At 40.4% G+C, this 27,212-nt stretch overlaps 1 protein-coding gene across 1 annotated transcript in view; it reads left to right on the top strand.

Annotated features, from left to right (window-relative positions):
- MYH11 (myosin heavy chain 11) overlaps nucleotides 1-27,212 on the top strand; it is a 128,509-nt gene that overhangs the window by 27,640 nt on the left and 73,657 nt on the right. The window contains exons 2-3 of the mRNA XM_044678415.1: nucleotides 2,133-2,289; nucleotides 19,350-19,377. Coding sequence (XP_044534350.1) covers nucleotides 2,133-2,289; nucleotides 19,350-19,377 — 185 coding nt within the window. The remainder of the gene's footprint in view (nucleotides 1-2,132; nucleotides 2,290-19,349; nucleotides 19,378-27,212) is intronic.

The following is a 27,212-nucleotide window of genomic DNA, read 5'->3' as shown; positions in this document are numbered from 1 at the left end:
TTTCTCTCTTTCTTCCTTTCTTCCTTTTTTTCCCTTCCACCTTAGAGTCAATACTGTATATTGGCTCCAAGGCAAAAGAGTGGTAAGGGCTAGGCAATGGGGGTTATATGACTTGCCCAGGGTCATCCAGTTAGGAAGTGTCTGAGGCCAGATTTGAACCTAGGACCTCCCATCTCTAGGCCTGGCTCTCCATCCACTGAGCCACCCAGCTGCCCCCTGAACTCAGGTCTTTCTGACTCTGGGCCCAGAGTTTTGTCCCCTGACCTACCGACAGCCTAAAGAGAACAAAGAACCAAGTATTAGGGGCAGCTGGGTAGCTCAGTGGATTGAGAGCCAGGCCTAGAGATGGTAGGTCCTAGGTTCAAGTCCAGCCTCAGACACTTCCCAGCTGTGTGACCCTGGGCAAGTCACTTGACCCCCATTGCCTACCCTTACCACTCTTCTGCTTTGGAGCCAATACACAGTATTGACTCCAAGACGGAAGGTAAGGGTTTAAAAAAAAAAAAAAAGAACCAAGTATCTAGAAATTCTTCTCACTAGTCTGGCATCATGAACTTTTATCTGAACTGTTTCCAAGAGGTCTTCTGAGCCATTAAGAGAAGTCTTATATTGTCATCTTCCCTATTCTCCACCTATTCTCCCCAATGAGAGAGTGAAGACCTTGGGAGATTCTGCCAGGTCATAAATGAATGCTAAGGCCACCCTACCCTGGAACATTTTTTAGATCATTCCTCTGGCATCAGTGTAATGTTATACATAGACATCTTTACCAAATGGAGGAATGGAAGAGCATTCTTTGGTTTTCAGACACATCATTTAATTCCCTAGAATGATGTGTCTGAGAAGCAGATAATCATGACTTCATAGAATATTAGAGTTGGAAATGAACCGATGGATCATTTTACTGATGAGGAAACTGAGTAACTTATACAAGGTCACACAGTAAATGTCAGAACAAGTATTCAAACTTATGTCTAGCAAGTTCTTAGGCTTGGTTTTCTAGACTGGCTCAATCAATGAGCAATCCACAAACATTTATTAAATGCCTCCTTCATGCTGAACATTAAGCTAGGTAAACTTTGGGGAGATAATAGTAATAGCTAGCATTTATGTGATGTTCTAATGTTTTCAGACTCCCTTACAAATTTGATCTCATTTGATCTTCACAACAATCCTGAAAGATAGAAGCTATTATTATCCTAATTTTACAGATGAGGAAACCAAGGCAGACAGAGGTTAAGCAATTTGCCTATGGTCATATAACTACTGACTGAGATCAGAAACGAACACAGATTATCCTGACTCCAGGACTACTTCTCTATTCACTGGGCTACCTAGTTACCTATACAAAGTTTAGATCAGAAATAAGCTCTATGGATCCTGGTTTTGAGGACCTGATGGTTTAGGGGAGAGAGAAAATCCCCAAATACATCTATAATATACAATATCATGTAACTATGTATGCATAATATAGGTATAAGCAACTGTGTGTGTGTGTATATATATATATATACTTATACAGCTATATATATGTGTATATTTAAGTACATATACATTTATAAAGTAGTGCTATGGAAGGGAATAAAAGAAGACTTTCTGGAGAATGTGGCAGTTTAGTTGAACTTTTAAAAACAGGTAAAAATTCAACAGGAGAAGAAAATGGGAGACCAGATAGAGAGTAAATAGTAAATGAAACATAGAGGTATAAGAGGACAAAACATCTTTCAGAGACAGAAAGCTGAGCATAAAATAGTATGTGGAAAGGATAATGTGAGTGGGTTAGAGAGATATGTTTTAGAAGGCTTTGAAGATTGGACAAAGGACTTTACTTAAGAAGTAATAGGGATCCACTAAAGATTTTTGAGCAAAGGAGGAGCATGACTGGTTTATGATATCACCCACCACCCTAAAAGGTTCCCTATCACTGACCTAGCCCTTACCACTCTTCTACCTTGGAACCAATTCACAGTATGGATTCCAAAATGGAAGGGAATAGTTTAAAAAGAAAAAGAAAAAAAAAAGAAATTTTTGTTATAGAAGGCTTTCCAGTACACTAATAGAACTTAGCTGCTTGTTCTTATTTTTTGTGAAAATCTTGGAGTAAGCACAGATCTGTAATTTCCATTTGACAGACTTATTCGGGCCTGTTCTGTGTCGTGGTCAATCCCTATAAATACCTGCCCATTTATTCAGAGAAGATTATCGACATGTACAAAGGAAAGAAGAGGCATGAGATGCCACCTCACATCTACGCCATTGCAGACACAGCCTACAGGAGTATGCTACAAGGTAAGCCTTGGATTCCTTGCCTTCCAAGGAGCCTTCTGACCTCCTCTCCAGGCTGAGCCCGGGGGCGAGACCTGCCAGGTGGGGTGACAGGAGGAAGGTGGAACAGGGCCCTCCTGATCTTCATCCAGGAGGAGAGGAGGCGAGGGGAGGTTCACCTCGGGGAGATTTATTGCTCTCCTCGCCTGCCTCTCAGAGCCACACAGGCTTCTCCTGGCTGGGTCAGGGAATTCTTTGGCAGGCAGAGAGGGTCCCTGAATGTTGTGACTGAAAAAGGGAAAAACCAACTCTGAGCTCCCTCATAAGGCAGCCTCCCACGTGAGGAGGGCTAAAGGGCCCGAGTGGGAGGGGGGAATGGGTTGGGGAGCAAATAGCTTTGGCAAATACGGGCATAGACAAGTGCTGGGAGCCAGCTCTTGGGTCCTCACGAGAGAATGCTGTTCTGACTTCCTGTCTCTGCCTGCTGGGCCTGAAGTAGTGGTGGGCCTTGAATGTGGAGGGCTTGGCATAGACCCCCTGCCCCTCAGACAGAGGCCAGGGATCTCTTCTACTTTTAAGATCCTCCAGTCTTCCCTTCTTCCTCCACAGAGCTAAGCTTTACCTCAGTCAAGTGTTTGGCTAGCTGTGTGGTTTTTTTTTTTTTTTAAGAATATTATATTCTAATGGGAATGAATTAATTTAGATAGATAATGTATCTATTAAGGGCAGCTAGGTGACAGAGTGGATAGAGGACTGGATTCATCTTCCTGAGTTCAAACCTGACCCCAGACTCTTACTAGCTATATGACCCTGGGCAAGTCACTTTACTTTGCCTGCCTCAGTTTCCTCATCTATAAAATGAGTTGGAAAAGTAAATGGCAAACCCCTCCAGTATCTTTGTCAAGAAAACCCAAATGGGGTCACAAAGAGTCAGACATGAATAATCAACTAAACAACAAAAAGAATTTATTACAAGTTTAATAAATCTAGGCATTTTACTCATCTAAGACCTCTGGATGTTATTGGTGGGTGCTTATGCTGTGGGTGGTAGGTAACAGGTAGAAGTTGTTTTTCCGAATGTAACTACTGTCTTTGGACTCAGTCTTTGGTCTTAGATGTCCTTAAACCTGGGACAAGGAGGCAGTAGAAAGAGACCCATTCAGGTATTGTCCAGAGGAAAATGTTGTGTATAAACTAACAAGTGTGGAAGGGGATAATTTGGGTTCTCTGTGTGTGTGTGTGTGTGTGTGTGTGTGTGTGTGTGTGTGTATTTTTAAATAACCCTGACCTTCCTTCTTAGAATCAAAATTGTGTGTTGGTTTCAAGGCAGAAGAATAGTAAGAGCTAGGCAATAGGGAATAAGTGACTTGCCCAGGGTCACACGGCTGGGAAGTGTCTGAGACCAGATTCAAACCTAGAACTTCCCGTCTCTAGGCCTGGCTCTCAATCCACTGAGCCTCCCAATTGCCCCTGTTGTGTTTTTGTTTGTTTGTTTTTGTTTTTGTTTTTTAAGAAAAGGGAGGTGGAAGGATGAGCCGAGCTCCTGGAAAATCAATCTGGTGAGGTCTGGCCTCTTAGGAAATGGGTCCCACCAGTTTTGTGGAGGTCATCCCATCCTGCAGGAGTTCAGGAGAAGCATGGAAGAGCCATTGCTATTGAAAAATGAAGCAAAACCACAAGGAATGTTGACCCAAGGATATTGGCACTACTTGGGAGACTTGACTATTATTTTTGCATATGCTATAGTTGGGGGAGGGTCAAGGGGAAATAACGCAGCCCAAATAGATCTCTGAGGAAATGATCAGAAAAGTTAATAATGTGAGCAAAGGCACAGGTGAATGTAAAGAACATTGGGCGGGAACTCATGGAATAAAGTAAGTTTGTGTTAAGAATATGGTGGCCACTGATAAACCGCATCAGGGGAGCTAGGTGGGAGAAGCAAGGAGGGGAGAAGAAAACTCCACAGACCAGGATTCATCTCATCCTTCAAGAATAGAGATTTAGCCACTGAAGTGTGTGGTCACTGAACCTCTAGGACTGACAAGAAAACATGAGTTACTTTTGGTGGGGGAAGGGCAGGAAGTCTCTGGCAGATGTACAGGACTCCCACCCCAGAAACCTGGGAGCACAGGCGGATGGCAGACATGTGCCAGAATTTTTACTCCAGTTTGTTCTTTTGAAATCTCAGGGGCATAGAGGTTGGGAAATTGGAGTTAAGTGAAATAATACAATAAATATGATGAAAGCACAATTAGCCTTCAGTCCTTCTGGGTACTTTCTTCCCCCTGTTGTCCCTAAGTCCCAGGAGGTAGGAAGGCAGATAAGATTACGCTCTGACTGTGGAAAGGAAACTTGAATATTTTTCAACAGTCCCGCTACTAAGTGCCAACAATAAATATCTTTTCTCACCCAATTACAGTCAAACTAATATAGCCACTCTTCAAAAGAAAAAAAAAATTTTTAAAAAGACAGACTTTATGAGCCAGTAATTCTCCCTTTTTGGTCTCCATAAACTTAGGTTCATCTCTCTCTCTCTCTCCCTCACTCTCTCTCTTTCTCTCTCTCCCTCCCTCCTTCTCTCTCTTCTCTCTCTCTTTCTCCTCTCCTTTTCTCCCTCCCTCCTTTCCTCCTCCCTCTCTCCTCTCTTTCTCCTTCCTCTTTCTCTCACCCTTTCTCCCTCCCTCTCTCTCTCTCTCTTGCTCTCTCTCTCCCCCCTCTCTTTCTCTCCCTCTATCTCTCCCTCCCCTAGTCTCTCTTTCTCTCTCCCTCCCTCCTTTCTCTTCTCCTCTCTCTCTTTCTCCTTCCTCTTTTTTTCTCTCTCTCCCTCTCTTTCTCTTTTCCTCCTTCAGCCCATCCTCCCTCACCCTTGCTCTACTCTCTTTCCCTCTTCCCCTTTTCATTTTGCTTAACCTAGATGAGAGTGGATCCTGTCACAAGGTATCAGAATCTCTTCATTTTCCTGATCTTGTTGTGACAGCAATAGATGGATGAGGTCATTGCTAGTAATGGCAAACTTGCAAATGCAGCTGCTTTATTAACCCCTGGTAAACTCAGAAAGATCAAATTCACTTCAACAAATATTTATTGAATAGTTGTATGTGCTAAGAGATATGCAAAGGGATGCCAAACACTGTGCTAGGCACTGGGAGATATATAAAGTGATGTTCTCTCAGCCCAGTCACCAGGGAAGCAGCATAATATAGGAGAAAATCAGCAGATCTGGGCTTATAGCTCACTTCTGATACTTACTGCCGATAGCCTTAGATCTTCTCTGAGCCTCAGTTTCTTTATCTGTAAAATGATAGACTTGCAGTTCTTAGCCTAGGATCTGTGAACTTAAAAATACACACACACACACACACACACACACACACACACACACACACACACACATATATATAGATGGCTATTTCCAATATAATCAGTTTCCTTGCTAATTCTTTAGATTTAACTTTATATATTCGAAACATTACCCTGAGAAGAGGTCCATAGACTTTTATAGGCCCACCAGAGGAGTCCATAAACCAAAAAGGTTAAGAATGGCTGGAATAGAGTCCCTTCAAGCTCTAGATCTATTATTCTCCAATAGTACAGTTTATTGAATACAGTAGTGGAGCTAGGTGGTATCATGGATAGAGTACTGCACCTGAAGTCAGGAAGATCTGAGTTCAAACCTAACCTTAGATACCTACTAGCTGTGGGATGGACCCTGAGCAAGCCACTTAGCTCCTGTCAGCCTCAGTTTCCTCATCTGTAAAATGAGGGTAATAATAGTACTTACCTACTATGAGGATCAAATAAGATAATATTTGTTAAGTGCTTTGCAAATCTTAAAGTGATATATAATTATTATTGCTATTATTGTTGTTATTTGCAATCTATCTTCCTCCAATAGAATATAATCTTTTAATGGAAGAGAGTTTCATTCGTCGTCTTGTTTCTCCAGCACTTGTCTAGCTTAATGCCTGGCATGTAGTTTGTTGACTGATTCGTGATCAAGTAGAGGGTGGAACCTCTCAGGGTCACATAGCTAGTAAGTGTCTGAGGTTGGATTAAAAACCCAGGTCTTCCTGATTCCAAGCCCAGTTCTCTATTCTCAAGCTACTGTGCTACCTAGTTGCCTCAAGTAACTATAATCAAATAAAATATTGCCAGAGAAGTGACATAATGGATCTGGACTCAGGGTCAAATTCTGCCTCTGTCACTGACTAGCTGGGTGACCCTGGTAAAGTCACTTAATCTCTGTTTACCTCAGTTTTCTCATCTTCAGAGAGATGGTAAAAAAGAAAAAGGAGTGTACATTGGGGGTATTAGACTAGATGGACTCTAAATTCCCTTCTAATTCTAAATCTAGGATTCTGTGATCCTAGGAAGAAAAAAGTGCTATGTGAGGTCTGAAGGGGCAGAAGCATTGTTGTGGGGGTCAGAGAAAGCATTTGGCCTTTTCCAAGAAGACATTTGAGTTGAAAGAGTGGATAAGAAGTAGGTAATAAGGAAAAGGAGAACATTTCAGACAAAGAAATAGAAAAAGTGTCATCTGGTATGACTGCAGTGTAGACTATATTGAAGAAAAAAATGGGAAATAAAACTGACAAGGGATCATGGGGCCAGGTCATGTAAGGCCTTAAATGCCAGGAAAGTTTATCCTTAGTTAGTTGGTAGTCCGTTAAGAAAAGAGTGAAGACTTTTGAACAGAGGAGTTTCAAGACTAGATTCATGCTCAGAGAGGATGAGTCTGGCAATAGTGTGAAGGATGAAGGCTGGAAGACCTTTTGTAAATCTGTTGGAAGGCTACAGTTGTCATGTCCATTCTTTGTGATCCTGTGGATCATGACACACCACTGCTGCCCATGTGGTTTTCTTGGCAAATATAATAGAGTGGCTTGCCATTTTCTTCTCCAGTTCATTTTATAAATGAGGAAACTGAAGCAAACAGAGGTTAAGTGATTTGCTCAGGGTCACACATCTAATAAGTGCCTGAGGTGAAATTTGAACTCAGGTCTTCTTGACTCCAGGTGCAGCCCTTCTATCTCTGAGCTGCCTAGCTCCTTCCATTGTAATATTTTTAGATGGGTGGTAACTGGTTTTTAGATGGGTGGTAACTGGAGGAGTGAGGTGGTACAGTAAATAGAGTTCCAGTCCTGGAGTCAAGAAGATATGAGTCTGAATCTGGCCTTAGACACTTACTAACTGGCCAAGTTGCAGTACCTTTCTTTGTCTCAGTTTCCCCATCTGTAAAATGGGGATAATAATAGCACCTACCTCCCGGGGTTATGGTGAAGATCAAATGAGAGAATAAATCTAAAGTGTTTAGCACATAGTATAACAGGTGCTAAAAAATTATTAGCTATCATCATTATTGTAACTAGGACAGTGGGAGTAGAGAAGAGGGAGCAGATATAGGAGATCATGGAGAAGTGAAATCAATAGATATTGATAATGGCCTAAAGTGAGAGAAAAAAATCATCAGTCATACCAAGTTCCCAATATGGGAGGCTAGAAGATTAAAGAGTGATATGACTAAGCGAGATGGCTAAATCAGAAAAGGAGCAGGTCTAGGGGAAGAGATAAAAGACTTGGCTGTGGACTTGTTGAATTGAAGGTCACAACAAATTCTCCAGATGAGTGGCTGAGACTGAGAGGCCAGGATTGGAGATGCTGACTTGGGAGTCATTGGCATGGAGGTGGTAGATGAAGCCATGTGTAAGAAAACCCTAAAAAGGGTCCTGAGGAGTCAGATATAACCAAAACGACACCACCACCACCACCATCACCACCACCACAACAACAGTGGACAGCAATTGCTGATAGTGGAGTCCTTGGACCACAAAACCAAAATGCTTTCAAACTGACCCACTGGGAGCAGCTAGGTGGCTCAGTGGATTGAGAACCAGGACTAAAAATGGGAGATTCTGGGTTCAAATTTGACCTCAGATACTTCCTATCTGTGTGACCCTGGGCAAATCACTTAACTTTCATTGCCTAGCCCTTACTGCTCTTCTGCCTTGGAACAAATACCTAATTTCTTTCAATCTCAACTACTTCATTTATAAAAATTGGAGGTGTTGGAGCAGATCATCACAAAGGTCTCTTGTGTCTCTCCATCCATCTGTGGTCCTATAAAATGCAATGGAAGGAGTAGATTTCCCATGTCCCAGGAAATGACAGCCCAAGGCTTGGTGGTATCCTCCCCTAAACAGATTTGTGGAATTAAATTCAACTTTATCTCATTTTTTTTTATTTTTTATTTTTTTTAAAACCCTTAACTTCTGTGTATTGGCTCTTTGGTGGAAGAGTGGTAAGGGTAGGCAATGGGGGTCAAGTGACATGCCCAGGGTCACACAGCTGGGAAGTGTCTGAGGCCAGATTTGAACCCAGGACCTCCCATCTCTAGGCTTGACTCTCAATCCACTGAGCTACCCAGCTGCCCCTTTATCTCAATTTTATAAGACCTTTGGCCAGCCTTTCCTTAGCCCCGCCTCTCTCTAGCCACTCACTTCTTTTGCCTTTATTATTTTTTAAAGCCTATAGAGCTTCTTTTGGGTTTGCTCAATGCATTTTGTGGCTCCACCCAATCTCACCAAACTCTTGGTTCCTAAGCAAACTACAGTAACATCTTACTGCCCAAATGTGAACCTCCCTCTCAGCCCCCAAAGAAATGCCTTGGCACTTCTGGGTTCCATAGAAAGTGATAGGATCACAGATTTGGACTTGGAAAGGCCCTCAGACATCATTTAGTCTGATCCCTTTTTTTATAGGTGAAGAAACTGACGTCCAAGGATACTAAATCACTTTCCCAAGGCCCCATGGTCATGCTGCCAGTGGGATTTGAGCCTGGGGCCTCTAACTCCAAATCCAGATCTCTTTCTTCTGTATCACACTGTCACATATTCTGTTCCCTGCCCCCTCCCACCCCTCCACCCCCCAAAAATCCCCACTTAGTCTCTCTATTGACAAGATCTTCAGTAGAAGGTGTGTTGGCAGCCCCAGGCAGATGCAGCAGCTATGGCTGTGTACACAGCCACATATACCCCAAGATAAATATTTAGTTTCTTGTATATCTGAGGAGGGATAAGATGTATGCTATATATACAGACTACGTAAATAGACTTGCACCCACAAGATTCAGTCAGAAGTTCTGTCTCTCACTGTTTATTTCTTGGCATTATGCCTATACCCCTGAGAATAGAGTGTGAGTTTTTTTTTCTCTGGAAATGGAAATGGAAATACTATCTCAATGGCCCAATAGCATGCTTGTTAGTGTGATTGGTCGCCAAATTGCTTGAATTTCTAGAACTAGGTGAGAGTGTAGTAAAGTCTCAGTGAATATCTAATTAATGAGGAGGATTTTGAGTTTTTGACACATTGAAACCAATTTCCTCTGTATTAATTTGCACTCATCTGAGGTCACCCCACTCCAACTGGCTGCTGGGTTTATTTGTTTGGTCCAAAATTAAAAAAAAATTAAAAATATATGAAGAGATATTTTAGAAATGAGAACATGAGTTTTAAAACCCAGGACAACTTGATAGAAATGAGCAAGTCTGAACAAATAAAAAAGAGGTCCTGAGTTCGAATATGGCATCAGACACTTCTTAACTAGGCAAGTCACTAGACCCCCATTGCCTAGCCCTTACCATTCTTCTACCTTGCAACCAATACTTAGTATTGATTCTGAGATGGAAGGTAAGGGTTTAAAAATGTATTTTTTTTCACCAACAAATAGAAAATGACTCACACATAGGCAACAAGAAGGGCTTTACACATTTTTATTTAACCGACTGTATTTTAGTCACCGTAATATCTTCTCTCCAGATTAAAAAAACAGTACATTGTTTTCAATTTGAGGTTTTTTATATTGTGCTTTGGATAGAATAATTACAATAGCTAACATTTATATAGCAGTTACTCAGTGCCAGGCACTTTATGTATTTATGTAAATAGTGCTAGGCACTTTATAATTATTATCTCATTTGATCTGCAGAATAACCCTGGGAGGCAGGTGTTATTTATTATTCCCATTTTACAGAGGAAACTGAAGCAAATAGTGCATTAAGTGACTTGCTTAGAGTTACATAACTAGTAAGTCTTTGCAGGCAGATTTGAATTTGGATCCTTTTGAATATGTTCTTTCTTTTTGTTGTTGTTGTCTGACTCTTTGTGGCCCCACTTGGGGGTTTCTGGGCAAAGATACTAGAGTGGTCTGCCATTTCCTTCTCCAGCTCATTTTACAGATGAGGAAACTAAGACAAACTGGGTAAAGTGACTTACCCAGGGTCACACATCTAGAAAATGTCTGAGGCCAGATTTGGACTCTGGCCTTTCTGACTCCAGACCAGAAGCTTTATCTTCCTATGTCTGTTTCATTTCCTCCAGTTATATCAGTAATATAGCAATGGCTTGAATTTGGAGTTTGGGTCTGAAGTTTACAGTATGGCTTTGTGCAAATCACTTCACCTCTTTGCCTCAGTTTCTCTTACCTGTAAAAGGTTGTCCAGAAGACTTGTGACAACTTCCCAGGGTTATTGTTACAGAGAATCCATTGTAAACCTTAGAATGTTACAGAAATGCAAACTGTTACTACTCTTATTAATTATTATTTATTATTACTGGCTAATGCTAGATGTTGCTAACACTGTGATTATGACCGAATCCTGCTGTGCGCAGAACACACCAAAGAAGTTTGGAACAGGAGAAATATGTAACAGTAAAAACGTCTGCCCACAGGCTACTTGTGGAGACATAATATACACTGTTGGAGAATGTTGAAGAACATTTACAAGAGTGTATACATTTCCTTTCCTAAAGGCTTTCGGTTTGGGAGTGTTGATTGACTGGTAATGTGAAAGAGGGGTCAGGCATGTTCTGTTTAGCCCCAGAGAGCAGACGTAAGAGCCGCAGGGTGAGAGTTACAAATCACTATAAAGAAACACTTCCTAATGATACAAGCTGTCCATTGGTAGAAAGAGCTACCATATAATGGAAGCCTTCTTATAGAGGTTGTATAACTTGTCAGAGGTGTTGTAGGAAAGGGATAGAGGTTGGACTAGATAATCTCTAAACCATGGGATCCTATAATTGATTTTATTTATTCATTTTTAAATCCTTAGCTTCCATCTTAAAATCAATATTGCGTATTGGTTCCAAGGCAGAAGAGTGGTGAGGGTTAGGCAATAGGGGTTAAGTGATTTGCCCAGAGTCACACAGCTAGGAAATATCTGAAGTCACATTTGAACCCAAGACCTCCCATCTCTAGGCCTGGCCCTCCATCCACTGAGCCACCCAGCTATCCCCAGGCCTGATAATTTTATAGGTGAGACCTTAGATTCCTCAAGTCTAGGGATACTTAATTAGAGGTTGGAGAACCCCCCCTCCCCCAAAAGGCCTCTAGATAGTTGTTAGGGGATTGTGACAGTTGAATGGGGAAAAAATTACATCTTTATTTTCATTAAAGAATAAATGAAACTTAGTATTTCCTTCAATTATGAATGTAAGCAGCAAACATTCTGAAAAAAGGGGTCCATAGACTTACCAGCCTGCCAAAGGGGAACCATGACACACAAAAAAGGTTAAAAATGCCTCATCTAAGCTACCACCTTCTCCCACGCCTAGAATTCTCTCCCTCCTGATCTTTGCCTCCTTCAAAACTTAACTAAAATCCTACCTTCTGTAAGAAGCCTTTCCTGATTTCCTTAATGCTAGTGCCTTCCTTATGCAATTATCTCCAATTTATCCTACTGGAATCTTTTTTTTTTTTTTTTTTTTTTTTTTACATTTTTAAACCCTTAACTTCTGTGTATTGGCTCATAGGTGGAAGAGTGGTAAGGGTGGGCAATGGGGGTCAAGTGACTTGCCCAGGGTCACACAGCTGGGAAGTGTCTGAGACCGGATTTGAACCTAAGATCTCCTGTCTCTAGGCCTGACTCTTAATCCACTGAGCTACCCAGCTGCCCCTACTGATATCTTTTGGACACAGTTATTTGCATATTGTCTCCCTCTTTTATTGTGAACTTTTCTAGGCCTGGGACTACTTTTATCTTTCCTTGTATACTCAGTGCTTAGCATAATGCCTGGCACATGAATGGGTCATTAATATATATTGAGCACTTAATGCCAAGCACAATGCCAGGCACTGTGCCAAGGGCTGGGAATACAAAGAAAGCTCTCAAGGAGTTTACAGTCTAATTCGGGAGCCAACATGCAAACAACTAACTGTAAACAAGACACAGACAGGATAAATTGGAGATAATCAACAGGAGGAAGGCACTAGAATCCAGAGGATTCAGCAAAGGCTCCCTGAAGGACATAGCATTGTAGCTGGGTCTTGAAGGAAGTCAGAGATTCTAAGAGGTGGAGATAAGGAGACAGAATTACAGGCATGGGGATAGCCGGCGAAAATACCCATAGTCGGGTCAGCTAGGTAGTGCAGTGAATGGAGAACCAGACCTGGGGTCAGGAGGACCTGGGTTCAAATCTAGCCTCAGATACTTCCTAGCTGTGTGACTGGACAAGTCACTTAATCCCCATTTCCTAGCCCTTATCACTCTTCTGTCTTAGAACTGACACTAAGACCAAAGGAAAGGGTTTAAAAACTATGCCCAGAGTCTGGATATGGAGTAGAGGAACAGTACAGAGGCCAAAGTCTCTGGATAGTAAGTACTTAAAAAATGCTTGTTGATTTGATTTGACTTGACAGATGAGGAAACTGAGGCCTTGCCAGGTATAGTGACTAAGCCAAGATTCCCTCCAGATAGAGTTGAAAACATATTGGATCTGCAAGAAGACTTCATATGCTGGCTTTCAGTCAGCAAGTCATTCTTCTCTGGACCATAGTTTCTCAATTTGTCTAATGTGGAAATTGCTCTAGATCCTTTCTAGAGTCCTACTTTTCAGTCCATGATCCTAAGCTCCTTCCAAATTAGACATTCCATGAGTCCTGGCTCTGCCAGTAATCAGACCTGGACCATTATACAAATACCAATTATTCACTTTTATCTAGCACTATAAAGTTTACAAAATCCTTTCCACACAGCAATCTTGTTGGGAGGTTAAATAGGGCAAGTTTTATTCTCCCCACTTCAGAAATGAGAAAACTCTGAATTATATCCATGGCCACAGTCCTAGTCAATACTAGAACTGAAATATAACTCCAATTCTCTTGAACTCAATTCTAGGATTATTTCTATTCATTGTACCACCTCCCTCTAGCCCTCAGTTTTCTAACTTCTGGGGAGTTCAGTTTCCTTGCCTATCAAATAAAGGGAATCTGGGAGATGATGCCCAATGTCCCTTTCAATGCTGACATCCTATGATTCAACATCTCTTTGGGAATTGTTTCCAGATATTGTGCCACATTTTAAAAAAACGTATCCTCCATGTTGGTATAACCTAGAATTATACAATCTCAGAGGTGAAAGAAAACTTCTCTGGAAATTGGAATGCCTTTCTTTCTCTGTGTCCTCAAAGACTGGTCAATCAGTTTTTCTGCTTGAAAATCTCCAGAAATAGGAAAACCTTCGTTCTCTAAGAGTAGATGTGTTTTCTAGAAAGATCTCAAAGTAATTTAGAGCCCAGTCTGATAAAATGGGAATAGTTAATCTGGAGGTAAGAAGATTTAGAAGGCACACGATCATTATTCTCAAATGTTAGGAAAGGAATCAGATTGATTTGTCTTTGGCTCCAAGGGATGAAATCAGGTCTAATGGGTGCAAGTTTCAGAGAGTTAATTTTTGGTTAATTCTAAGAAAAAGTTACCTAACAAACTTATTAAAATGGAATGGGTTGCCTCAAGAAATCTTCAAGTGGAAGCTTGCCTGGTGTATAATGGAGGGAATTCTTACTTCACATAGGGTTTGGACTAGATAATCTCTGAGGTCCCTGCCAACAAACAGGATTCTCTTATCCTGTGACTGATTGACAGGCATTTGGCCATCTTCTGAAACCTAAATGGGGCATCTGAAAAAAAACAAACAACTAGCTTCCTTATTTGAGGGAATGTAGTGACTTGCCCTTCTTAGCTATCTACCTCACATTCTATTTTTTTTCTAGTCAAGTCTTCACAAATAGGCTTTGAGTCTTTTAGATCATAGGTCAGCAAACTGCCATCCAGGAGCCACTAAAACTTTAAAAATATAAATCACAGGAAATACAAAAGCAGGCAGTAAGCAAGATTTGTTCCTAGTACAATGCCTGGCACGTTGGACCTTAATTAATGTTGGCTTAGTGATTGAGGAAAAAAGGAGGAAGGGAAGAAAATTGGAAAAATGGAACGGAGGAAAGGAGGAAGGATGGATTGGAAGAAAGGAGAAAGAGAGGGAAGAAAGAAAGGAGGAAAGAAGGGAGGAAAGGAACAAAAGGATATATTGCTTTGGTAACACTTTCATGTATGAAGGACAGATTATTATTTATAATAAAAACACCTTTGGAACAAGCTCACCGTGGAGATTCTGGGAATATCTTCCATGATAGATAGACCAGGGGTATCCTGGAGATAGTTTGTATGAGCTCCCAAGAGCTGATAGTTAAACTTTTAGTATGAGCATTTATACTGCAGAACTCCAGAAACCCATAAGCTCTATAAATCAGGGCCCAATTCCTTATTTTCTTGATTGCTTAGATTTTAAAAAGTGATGGAGAGGCAGCTAAATGGCTCGGTGGATAGACAGTGAGGTTTGGAGATGAGAGGTTCTGGGTTAATATCTGGCCTCAGACACATCCTAGCTGTGTGACTCTGGTCAAGTCACTTAAATCCCCATTGCCTAGCCCCTACTACTCTTCTGCCTTGGAACCCAATACATAGTGTTAAATCTAAGACAGAACGTAAGGGTTTAAAAATACAAAGTTTAGTTAAAACATGGCCCCTGCATCATGGAATCTATAGTCTATTAGGAGGATAATATAAAAAATCATATAACTATTTATTGTTCAGTCATGTCCAACTCTTCATGATCCCATTTTGAATTTTTATTTTTTTTTGTTTTTGTCAAATATACTAGAGTAGTTTGTCATGGATTCTAATATGGAAGGAAAGGTTTGGGTTTTTTTAATGTGATGAAGAAAATGTTAATAATGTAAGTTAAATTTAAGTTGTGATGGAAGTATAGTTTTGTTGCTTTTTGTTTTTTCAGAGATTCAGTTGTTAAACATTTACCAGCATACCACCTGGTAATGGTCTTATTAATTAATGCTCACATCTGTCCCGCATGAAAATGAAAGCCACATATTAGCATTGAGGATCTGTTCCTAGCTAGCATCAGACTACCTCTCTATTAATATGTTTCTTTTTAAAAATTTATTTCTCCTTAAAATTTTTTAACATTTATTTTGTTACTATTATTTAGAAACCCTTACCTTCTATCTTAGAATCAATACTATATACTGGTTCCAAGAAAGAAAAGCCATAAGGGCTAGGCAATGAGACTTGCCCAGGATGACACAGCTAGGAACTGTCTGGGGCTAAAATTGAACTCATGATCTCCCATCTTTAAGTCTAGCTCTCTATCTGATAAGCTGCCCCTTAACATTTTTTTTTTAAATTTGAGTTTCAAATTCTTTCCTTCCTATCCCCCCTTCCCTATCCACTGAGAAGGAAAGTATATTTATTCTTTTATTTCCCAGGACAAGCAATAGAAATGACATGCACCTGAGTTTCTGGTGGCAGACTTGGACCTGAAGGTCTCCTGATAAATAGCTGTCCATGGAAAAGGAGTCAAAAGAGGAAATAGAATGAATTTCATTTATAGATAGAGCTAAAGTGTATAAGAGCTCTACAGCGACAGGACTCCCTAGCTAACAGACTTCTTTTTCCCTGGGTCCCAGAGCCTCCTGGCATGGGAATTGTACCCTTTGGGCAGTCTAGCCTGGAATGAGTCTAAAGCAGCAGGAAGAGAGTGAGTAGAGCTCGAAGCTCTATTTTCTCCTTTTATGGTCAGGTTGCCAACTTGCTGTTTCAGAGTGATAAACCATCAGATTATGTTTGTGATCAGGCAGAAATAGCCAAGTCTGTTGGGAGCTGAGGGCCCGCCATGGTTCCAAGGGCAGGCTGGAGGAGGGAGCTGAGAAGGGTTTTGCCAAGTCACTTCATCTCCTGGGAAAACTCACCATCTGTCTCTTCTCACTAGGCTTTTTGAGATGCTAACCACTTCTAAGAGAGTGAGAAATCCAAGTCTGAAGGAGAGATTAGGGACTCCTCTTTACTTACTCAGTTGTTTAGAGTTCTAGAGAAGGGGAGGAGGAAGACAAGAGGAATGAGCATGGGTTTGGGAGCCTGGGAAGCATGGAGAGCTGAGATGAGATGTCTTCAAAAAAGCACAAAGGCTCAGGTGTCTTGGAAGCTGGTGGTAGGAAGTTAGTCTGCTGCTTTGTTGAAAGATTCCTTGTAGCTAGGAGACAACAAGAATGATTCTCCCCATGTCAGAGACAGGAAAACTGAGCCTTTGGGAGAAGGCCCCTTGGTAGAATTTACCCAATGTCACATAGGGTAAGTAGGGGCAGAAGCAAAATTCAAACCTAAGCCTCCTTTTCAGGAACCAAAATCAAGCCAGGGCTCAAGAAATAGATGAAATAGGAAGCACCAAGATATCTGAGTCTGCTTTTATTTTCTGGGCCCAGAATATTCGTGGTTTGATAACTATGGGGAGTATCAATTTCTCCCATTAAACTAATCTCAGATGGCTTCCCACGCTTCGAACCAGTGCATTTCAGATGGGAATTTCCCAGGCCATAGGTCTCCTAGCTGTCTCCACTGCTAAGCAGCCCTCTAGCATTCCCAAGTCAGTCCCCTCCAATCACTCTCTCTGGGGTCCTGTGAAGTGCCCTCTGGCTAAAATTTGGCATGCATAGTCCTCACACTTTGGGCATAAATTTTTTTGATGAGTGGGAAAATTATTTCACTTTATCACTGATGAAAATGGATTAAGAGAACTTGTTTGTCTCATAATCACCACTGCTTTCTCAAAATAGTTGGCCATCTTTGGCATCGTAGTCCATTGTCATAGGAGCCTGTCTATCAGTGTGCTGGGATTTTTCCGGCCCTTCACTCTTGAATTTGTCTTTATTTGATTCTTTTTATAAATGGACTTTTGGCACTGAGTAGAAATAGAAGGGCAGAGAAGATTACAGTACAAGTAACTGTGGTTGGGAGGTAACACTTTAACTGATGGAGAAAAACAGCATTTTTTTTGGAGGCAGCATGTTAAAAAGGATAGAAGGCTATCCTTTGAGGCTTGCCAGACCTGGGTTTAAGGCCTGCCTCATACAGATTAGCCATGTAACCCTGAGTAGGTAACTTAATGTCTTTATGATATGGGCAACTCTCTAACACTATAGGTTACAAGCCACTTGCCAATCTATGTTGGTGGAGGGAAGTTTTCCCACTGGGAATTTTCTAAACCGACCTCCAAAAGTTTCCAAAAACTGTTACAGTTGATAGAGATGGCCATCTCAGGGTGTTGGCATTCTGTTTTTATTGTTTGCACTGGGTCAGGGTGATGCCTTTCTCTGATTTTTTTCTATCTCTTTAAGAGATAAAATATTTGTTCTATGCCTGTCTCAAGATTTAAAATTCTCATTTAGACATTTAAGATGCCTAACCTACAAGCCTGAAAAGGACTCAGATGGATTTGAAATTGAGGATTTTTATTTTATTTAATAAATTTTTTGTTTTGTTTTTACTAATAAAATTGAGGGGGAAAGTAGTTCAGGCTTCCTCTCTTGGATCTAGTCCTTCTAGGGCTGTGGCTGCTTTCTTCAGCTTGACAAGGTCTTATCTTCCTCTCTAGGACTTTTAATCCCCTTCCTACTCAAGCTAAGGGGCTGTCTTATCAGCTCTGAGGCTTGAAGTTCAGGCCTGCTGGGCCTGAGCTTTTCAGCATCTCTTCCCTGGTCCCCACCAACACTCAAAAAGCCCTGCCAGCTCCCTGAAGGAATTTCCTAAATGAAAAGGGATGAGAAAGGAGAGAAAGAACAGAAGTAAAAATTCCCTGGGCTGTTTTCCCTTCCTTTGGGAAAACTTTAATGCCATGTGATTCTTCCATGAACTAGATCTTCTATCACTTGGGTGAAGGAGTTAGTAATAGGGGGTTGGTTTGGTTTTTGCCCGTGGGACTGTGATCAGATTAGAATGGCCGGCCATTTGTGAGTAGCTGGTCTAGGAACTTATAGCGAAAACAGCCTCATTTGTCTCTCTAACTCATAAACCTCAGACCAGTAGGCAGATTCAGCCCCAAAATTTTATGTAAACTCCCCAGTGGGCACACTATATACAGTGTTGGTTCCTCTCCCTGCCACCCCTCCAGCCTTTCTTCTCACTATTCCCTACTAGTAGACTTCTGCTCCAGACACTTCTGTTGAGTGGGCCATTCCTTTTGCAGGGAGGAGATGTTTGCCTATCTAACCTCACCTGGCACAGATCACTCACTCATAACCATTTGTCCACATGCCACTTCGTAATTGTTTTCATGTCATCTCAAGGATCTGTCTTCTTAAGATCCTGAGGACCTCTATGGTTCAAAACACATCTTTTAGTTCTTTGAGATTTCCCACCAATACAGTGGATGGCCAGTAAATAGTTGTGGACTATCAGAAGTACTGATGGCTTATTCCCTTATAGGAGTGTTAGGCCTTTCTAGGGGTATGGAAAGGTACTTTTTTTTTAGAAGTTGGCTGCCCAGGATCTCAGCTAAGAAGGAATGCTAACATATAGGAATCTGGAGACATTTGAGAAGTACCTAGATGTAGTGTATCCAGGATTCTTATAGTCCTCTGACAAGGCTGCTCCTGGCAGCAGGAGCTTGGAGTTTCTTTTTGGGGTTGTTTGTTGACTTTCCCCTGGGGCTCTGAGCTGAGTCCCTGATTTTCCCTGGGGCTCTGGGCTTGGTCCCTGGCTTTCCAAGGGCTCTGGACTTGACTCTCAAGGTCTTGGCCTCATCCTCTTTGAGCTAGGGATAGTGAATCCTTCTCACTGCTTCCCACAGATGTGGTGAGGCCAAGCAGGAGCACAGGAATGAAAAGTCTTTAAAGTGGCATTAAGAGCTCTAAGTCCTTGTTTGATTCTAATTCATGGGTTTTTCATTTTCTTTTCACAGACCGGGAAGATCAATCAATCCTGTGCACGTAAGTGAAGCCACTGTTTTCCAAATATTTTATGAACATGTACACATGTTTTTTTTTTCTCTCTCTCTGACTTTCCCTCCCTCCTTCCTTCTGATTTTTTTTAACTCTTACTTTCTGTCTTAGAAACAACTATAGAACAGAAGGGCAAGGGCTAGGCAATCAGGGTTAAATGACTTGCTCTGGGCCATACAGCTAGTAAACCTGAGGTCAGAGTTGAACCTAGGTCCTCCTGACTCCAGGCCTGGTGCTCTCACCACTAGCTTCCCCTTGTTTTCTTTTTTCTTTTTGAATAAAATGTACATTTCTATATACAAATTAAAACAGAAAAATAGGTTTCTACATAAAACTACAATTCTATCTTATGAACAGTTTTCTTTTAAGTATATAATAACCTCAAAATATAACTTTTAAGTTTTCCTCTTTGTTCCCTTCTGACTTTCCTACTATTCTCTAAAGCAGTAACATTGTAGTTTTCTAAAATTAAATTATTTATTTAAATTAACAAAAATCTTTCTCTCTTTCCTTCTTTCATAATAAAAAGAAAAGGAAAAGAAAATACTTGTAAGAACTTTGCAAAATCAAAGAAAAAAACACTTTTCCTCATTGGCCATGTCTAAAAAATATGTCTCATTCAGGCCCTTGAGTCTAACACCTCTCTGGAAGGAGATGGGTGATAGACTTCATTATGGTCCCTCTGAAATCATGGGTGATCATTGCATTGATCAAAGTTTCTAAATCTTTCAAAGTTGTTCATCTTTACCATGTTACTATTGTATAAATTGTTCTCCTGGTTCTACTCACTTCACTCTATATCAGTTCATAAAATTTACCTAGATTTCTTTCCTTCTGTTTGATTTGCTTAGGTCTGAAACCAGGGTTATTCTACTATCTCTGTCCCTGTCTCTGTAACAGTTTGGTTTTTTTTAAAAAAAAAACTCTTACCTTCTGTCTTAGTGTCATTTCTAAGACAGAAGAGCAGTAATCAAAGTTAAATGACTTGGCCAGGGTAACCGGGCAGGGAAATGTTCAAGACCAGATTTGTACCCAGGTGCTCCTGACTCCAGGTCTGGTACTTTCTCCAATGTGCTACTTTGCTGCCTCCTTTTCAGTTTTTTCGAGATCTGGCTCCTCCCATGACTCTTTCACTGTTTTCTGCCTCCCTGCTTTTTTGAAGTTTGGTTTTTCCCAACAGAAAATCCATCATTCTCGCCACCTACACAATTGTTGAAATTTGACTTTTTAAATGACTATGCCCCAGAATTCAGATCATTGGATTCTTCCCTAGAGGTTTGGGAGGGGAAAGGGTTAGCATGTATGAGAGGAAGGTGAAGAGAACTCTACTTTTTTGCCTATTTCTGAGGAGAAAGGCCAGAATTAACCATTGGAAATTGCCTAAGGACTTGATATAATGTGAATCTTCTGAGCCTCTTATTTGGAGGCCACCTGAAAATTGAGCTCTGTTGAATATCAAGGATGAGGAGAGAATGGAGAATAAATCCCATCAGTTCTGTTGCTGAGCTTGAAAGGGGCCTTTCCAGTGTACCCAGAAAGAAAGATTGGGGCTGAAGTTCCTGGTTCTAGTAATTAAGTCTTTTTTTGTTTTTTGAAAGTTAATCAGAGGCATTCATGAATGATATTTAAGAGACTAAACTGATTGTATCAGAGACTAAAGCTAACATGAGTCACCTAGAGATAGCTCCCCTCAGGTCCCAAATCTGAGCTACCATTGGGTTGCCAGGAATGAATACAGAGACAGGTGGGACACAGATCTCTGATCCCAGAGGCTATGGATAGGAGTAACTGTCTCCTCTCTAGGAGGTGACTCACCATCAACAGCTGGCTCTTGTATCTCTCCCAGGGTCAAAGTTGAGCCCCATAAAAAAATGCACTGTTTCCGATGGACTATAGATTACTGCTTTTCTTCCTTTCCCTGAATAAGTACTTTGTCTTTCATGTAGGGTGATTAATGGATGGCTTGTTCCCCCTCTGGACCAGGTCCCCAATTAGTTTGTTTTTCCATTTGGGTCAGTTTTGTCTTCTTTTAAAAAAGACGACACAAAAACAAACAGAAACATCCTAATAATTGCTCTTGGGCTTTTTTTAGGTGGGAGAGTGTTCTACCATTCCCACTCCCATGTAGAAATTATTTTGAATGTTTTATAAGTATATAAATTATATATAAAATGTTCAAAATAATATAAATCTGAATATATATAGCTTGTGTGTACATTTCTTTATATATATACACATTCATACATATATAGTGTATGTGTGTGTGCATTTCTTCATTGGTCAATAAATGTGTCTGTGTGTATATTATATATATATATATGTATAGTATATATGTATGCATTTCTTTATCCCTCTATATATACATTGTCTCCATCCTGTGCTGTAGTGAATGAAATGGGTAGAACCAGGAGAACAATTTCTATAATAATAATAATACCATAAAGACAAACAACAAAAACTCCAGAAGACCCATAATGAAGCCTATCACCCATCTCCTTCCAGATAAGTGTTGGACTCAAGGTGCCAAATAAGACATATTTCTTAGACATTGTCAATGAGGAAATGTGTTTTTTTCTTGACTTTGCAAAGTTGTTACAAGGGTTTTCTTTTCCTTTCCTTTTTATTATGAAAGAAGGAAGGAAAAAAAGCAGATTTTTGTTAATGAACATGAGCTCTCTGAAGGCAAGATGTTTTCATTTCTGGCTTTTGATTTTTGTACCTAACATGGCACCTGGCATATAGTAGTCCTTTAAAAATGCTAATGGAAATAAATTGTACACAACTAAACCACTGTTGGAAATAACAGATTTGAAACCAGGACCTGTTACCTCTAGGCCTGACTCAATCCACTGAATCATCTAACTACCCCCCCCCCCCGCCCCCATCCCTCTTCATTCTAGTACCTTCCCTCTGCAAACTATTTCCAATATAGCTGTGTGTAGCTTGTTCAAACTTAGTGGTTTTCATGTTGTTTTCCCCATTAGAATGGGAGCCCTCTGAGGGCAGGGACTGTCTTTTACCTTTTTTTTTGTAACCTCAGTGCTTAGCACAGTGCCTGACACATAATAAACATTCAATAAATGTTTTTTGACTAACTGACTCCTAAGGCTGGCATTAGGAACCAGAGAACATCAGGGCTGGCGTGATCTCTGACCTAGAAATGTACCCTATGTTTGGAGCCTAGACAAGGACTCAGACCAGGCCATTGCATTTTATTTTCTTCCGTTGTTTATCTTGGCTCCAAATAATCAGACAAGTGGGGACAGCATGTTAAGAGAAATGTAATTAACTCCTGACAGTCTTGGAATCCACAGAAAATTTAAAATCCCAAATTGGTTTCATCCTCTCATGGATGAAAGCACATCTGGAGACCACCTGATCCAGTTTTAATTGGCTCAGGGAATGGAAACATTTTAGGATCCCAAAATCAAGGAATGGCAGAGCTAGAAGGGTCGTTGGAGGTCATCCTGGCCAACCCAAACCTGAACAAGAATCTACTCCATAATATTCACACACACACCCCCCCCACCCCCCGCCCAAATCAGTGATTCAGCCTTCTCTTGAAAACCTTAAATAAGGGGAGATCTACTTATCTCCTGAGGCAAACCACTCCACTAGGTGTAATTCCAGGTCTGGAGCCAGGAAGACATGAGTTCAAATTGTCTTCAGATACTAGCTGTGTGGGCAAGTCACAACTTTTATTTGCCTCAATTTCTTCATCTGTAAAATGAGAATATTAATAACACCTCCCAGGGTCGTTGTGAGAATCAAATGAAATATTAAGTAATGAAGTACTTAGCATAGTACCTGGTAAATAGTAAGTGCTATATGAATATTAACTATCATCCATTATTATTATTACTACTACCACTAATAAGCTTCATAAAAACTGATTTAGCATAGAAATAAGGAAAAACTTCCTGATTATTATTATTATTAGCAATATTATAAAGATATAAGAAAAACTTTCTGACAATGTTGTTAATAATAATAATAATAATAATAATTGTCAGGAAGTTTTTCCTTTTATCAATCCTAAATTTGCCTTTCAAAGCTTCTATTCAATGCTCCCAGTTTTCCCTTCCAGAACTAAGCAGAACAACTCTATTTTTGCCCAACAAATACTAGAAGGCTCGTCTCATTCATCCCTATTAAAGTTTATCTTCTCTGATTCGCTCCAATGTCAAGATCTTTTTGGAACCTGACCCTATTGACCAATGTGTTAGCTATTTCTCTTACCTTTTTATTAATTGAAAATTTGGAAAGTAAGAGGCAACTAGTGGTTCAAGTGAAACGAGTACTGGGCCTGGAGTCAGGAATATCAGAGTTCAAATCTGGCCTCAGATGCTTCCTAATGATATGACCATGGGCAACTCACTTAATCTCTGCCTGACAAAACTGGGAAAGCAAATGGCAAACCACTCCAATATCTTTGCCAAGAAAACCTCATGAATGCTATAGTCTGTGGGCACATAAAGACATGGCTGAATGACTGAACAACAACCAATTTGAAAAGCATGCATTCCTACATTCATTCAACTTACTGATAAAGTTAAAAAAAATCACCCCACAAGCCAAGCAGAGATCCCTAGGGCACACTATTAGAGACCTCTCAGCTATATGGATGCATTCTGCCTGGGGAAAACCAGGGAAATCCAGAGGGATAACCACTTTGCTGTTAATATTGAATTGGAGAGTTGGTTGGTTGGCTGTACTTTGTACTTGAGGAAGACCAAAATGAGATCACTATATCAGGATCAATGTGCAGTGTACCCGATTGATTGATCACAACAATATGATCTCAGAAGGCTTTCTTATATGAACATCAGCAATGGAAATGTCTCTAAATTTGTGTATCTCCTGGTTCTTTTGAGTTACTGAAATTCTGCTTTGCTCATAGAGCATTGTGTCTTCTTTGATATGGGCATGCTATGCTGGATAGCATCTCCTGTGTCTCACAATCAATTTTAAAGTTCTTCAGAGAGACTGTGAGAATGTCTTTGTATAGCTCAGTGATTCCCAAAGTGGGTGCCACTGCCCCCTGGTGGGTGCTGCAGCAATCCAGAAGAGTGGTGATGGCCATAGGTGCATTTATCTTTCCTATTAATTACTATTAAAATTAAAAAAAATTAATTTCCAGGGGGCTAAGTAATATTTTTTCTGGAAAGGGGGCAGTAGGCCAAAAAAGTTCGGGAACCACTGGCTCGTCTCTGACCTATGTGGGAATGTTTGCCTTGTGAGAATTCTTTATAAAATAGTCTTTTAGGCAAAAGTGAATTTGATATTTGAACAAATTGACCAACCTATCAGAGATGCTCTCTCTGTAGTAGAGTTTGAATGCTTGGCAGTGGCTGTTCAGCTTGAGAAAGGACATCGGTGTTGATGCCTTGTCTTGCCAGGTCATTTTCAGAATCTTCCAAAGACAGCTCAAATGGAAGCAATTCAGTTGCCTGGTGAGACATTGGTAAACTGTGAACCCAAGAGTGTGAAGCATAGAATTCCCCTGGGGGAGGTCACCCTTACATGACAGTATGATAAATTGGAATGGGCACTAAATTTAGAGTTGGGGTCATGGGTTTAAATTTTACCTTTACAGCTAACTTGCCAGGTGATCTTGGACAAATCACTTCCATCTCTGGGCCTTAGTTACCCAAGCTATTAAATGAGGAGATTAGGCTAGATGGTCTCTATGGTTCTTTTCAACTCTAAATCTAAAGCTAAACTATGAATTGGGTAATATGTTCTAATCCTGGTTGGCATTTCTCATATGCACTCTGCTACTCCCTTCTGTGCAAGACTAGGATTATTTAAGCCTAGGGAACTAATGAGGAGAATGACCTGGTTTGTGGTGACTCTGAAACCAAAACAGGATTTTTCGGGTTATCAGATTATATGAACTGGCAAAAACATTCTGGCTTTGGTTCAGAGGTAATGACCCAACTCAGTAAGCCAAACAGACCCTGTGATCAGGAGTTCTTAGACAGTTTGCTAACTTTTATGGCTGCTGAAATTAAGGAAGGAAGACTGATATTTACTTCTAAGTGTGTGTTGGGTGTTTATTTATTTTTTATTTTTTTGTGTGTTTCCTTTAAAACATAATTTGGGTGAGGATGTAACCAATCTTAGACAAATTTCTTATTCTTTATGGGCCTCAGTTTCTTCATCTGTAAAATGAGGGAATTGGACTAGAGGACTATGAGGTCTTTTCCAATTCTAGATTTATGATCCTTGAGCAAATGTAGCAGGGTTAGAGTTAGAAATGTGGACTGGAAGTTGGTGATGCATTTTGTTGATCAATTCTTTTTCAGGTATGTTTGACTCTTTATGGTCCCATTTGGGCTTTTCTTGGCAAAGATACTGGATTAGTTTGCCATTTCCTTCTCTGACTCATTTTACAGAAGAGGAAACTGAGGCAAATGACATTAAATACCTTGTCCAGAGTCATCCACCTATTAAGTGTCTGAGGCTAGGCTAGATTTGAACTCAGAAAGATGTCTTCTTGACTCCTGACCCAGCGTTACATCATCTAACTGCCTGTATGCCAGACTACTTGAGCCTAAATGATCACTCATCCTGCTCCCAAATGATTAAATGCTCACTCTATACACAGCTCTGTTTTAGTTGCTATGGGGGAATTTGAGAAGGAGGGGGGGGAAGGAAACTTCTAGGGACAAGGTGTTAATGACGAGTCTAGTGGGTTTAGAGCAGTGGTGTGTATATAATGGTTGTCTTTAGTGCTCTGAAGAAGCCTCTGGATCACATCTCATCTCATTTTTAAATTATTGAAGGAAATGCTAAATTTCAGTTAGAGATTAATAAAGATAAAGATGTAATTATTTTTTCCTGTCTAAGTTTTCTGTGACACCTGTGTATGCCTAGGGGGAACATGGAGTTTTGGGAAGTATACTTACTTCAGCTTAAGAACTGCTGGCTCAAAGTCAAGATTTAAAAGCAAAAAAAGAGTCTTACTTACTATAGTCACTTACCTAGTGCCTTCACTTTGTAACTAACATTTTTCAAATTCTAAATAAGTGTTATAAAATAATAACCTTTTATAGAGAGCCTTCCTTTATCTTTTTAAATTCCACTGCATTTCTTCTTTAAAAAAAAAACAAAACAACCCTTACCTTCTGACTTAGAATCAATATTAAATATCTGTTCCAAGGCAGAAGAGCGGTAAGGGTTAGGTAATTGTGGTTAAGTGACTTGTCCAGGATCACATAGCTAGGAAATGTCTGACACCAGATTTGAACCCAGGAACTCCCATCTTTAGGACTGGCTCTCAATTCATTGAGCCACCTAACTGCCTTCTGCTTTCTTTCTTTCAATCATTTCCTATTTACCCTGTATATAATTTTCTTTGCATATATTTGTTTGCATGTTGTTTCTCCCAACAGACTGTAAGCTCCTTAAGGGCAGGGACTGTCTTTGGCCTCTTTTTGTATCCTCAGCACTTGGCATCGTGTTTGGCACATACCAGGTGCTTAATACATTTTTAGGGATTATTTTATTCTCATTTGAGAGACGGAGATGCTGAGGACTCAAAAGTTTGAGTAACCTGCTTAGGGTCATGTAGTAGAGAGCCTTTATTTCATAAAAATTAGGAAGTTATTGGGTTTTTTACTCATTTTTTATCTTAAAGTTGTCATTCAATGCTGACCTGTATACGTGATCATATGGTACGGAGGAAACATTCCACTTAATGAATCGCAATCATGTTTACAAGCTGAGTACAAAGCAACTAACAAAAAAAGATACGTGGTTGGCACAAGATTTTCACTTTGATCAAAATACAAGTGCTCTAAGCAAATCAGGGAACAAAC

The sequence above is a fragment of the Gracilinanus agilis genome, chromosome 1, assembly GCF_016433145.1.
Source record: "Gracilinanus agilis isolate LMUSP501 chromosome 1, AgileGrace, whole genome shotgun sequence".
NCBI classification, from domain to species: domain Eukaryota; kingdom Metazoa; phylum Chordata; class Mammalia; order Didelphimorphia; family Didelphidae; genus Gracilinanus; species Gracilinanus agilis.
The sequence above is the reverse complement of the archived record's forward strand: the minus strand, read 5'-3'. Positions and strand labels throughout refer to the sequence as shown.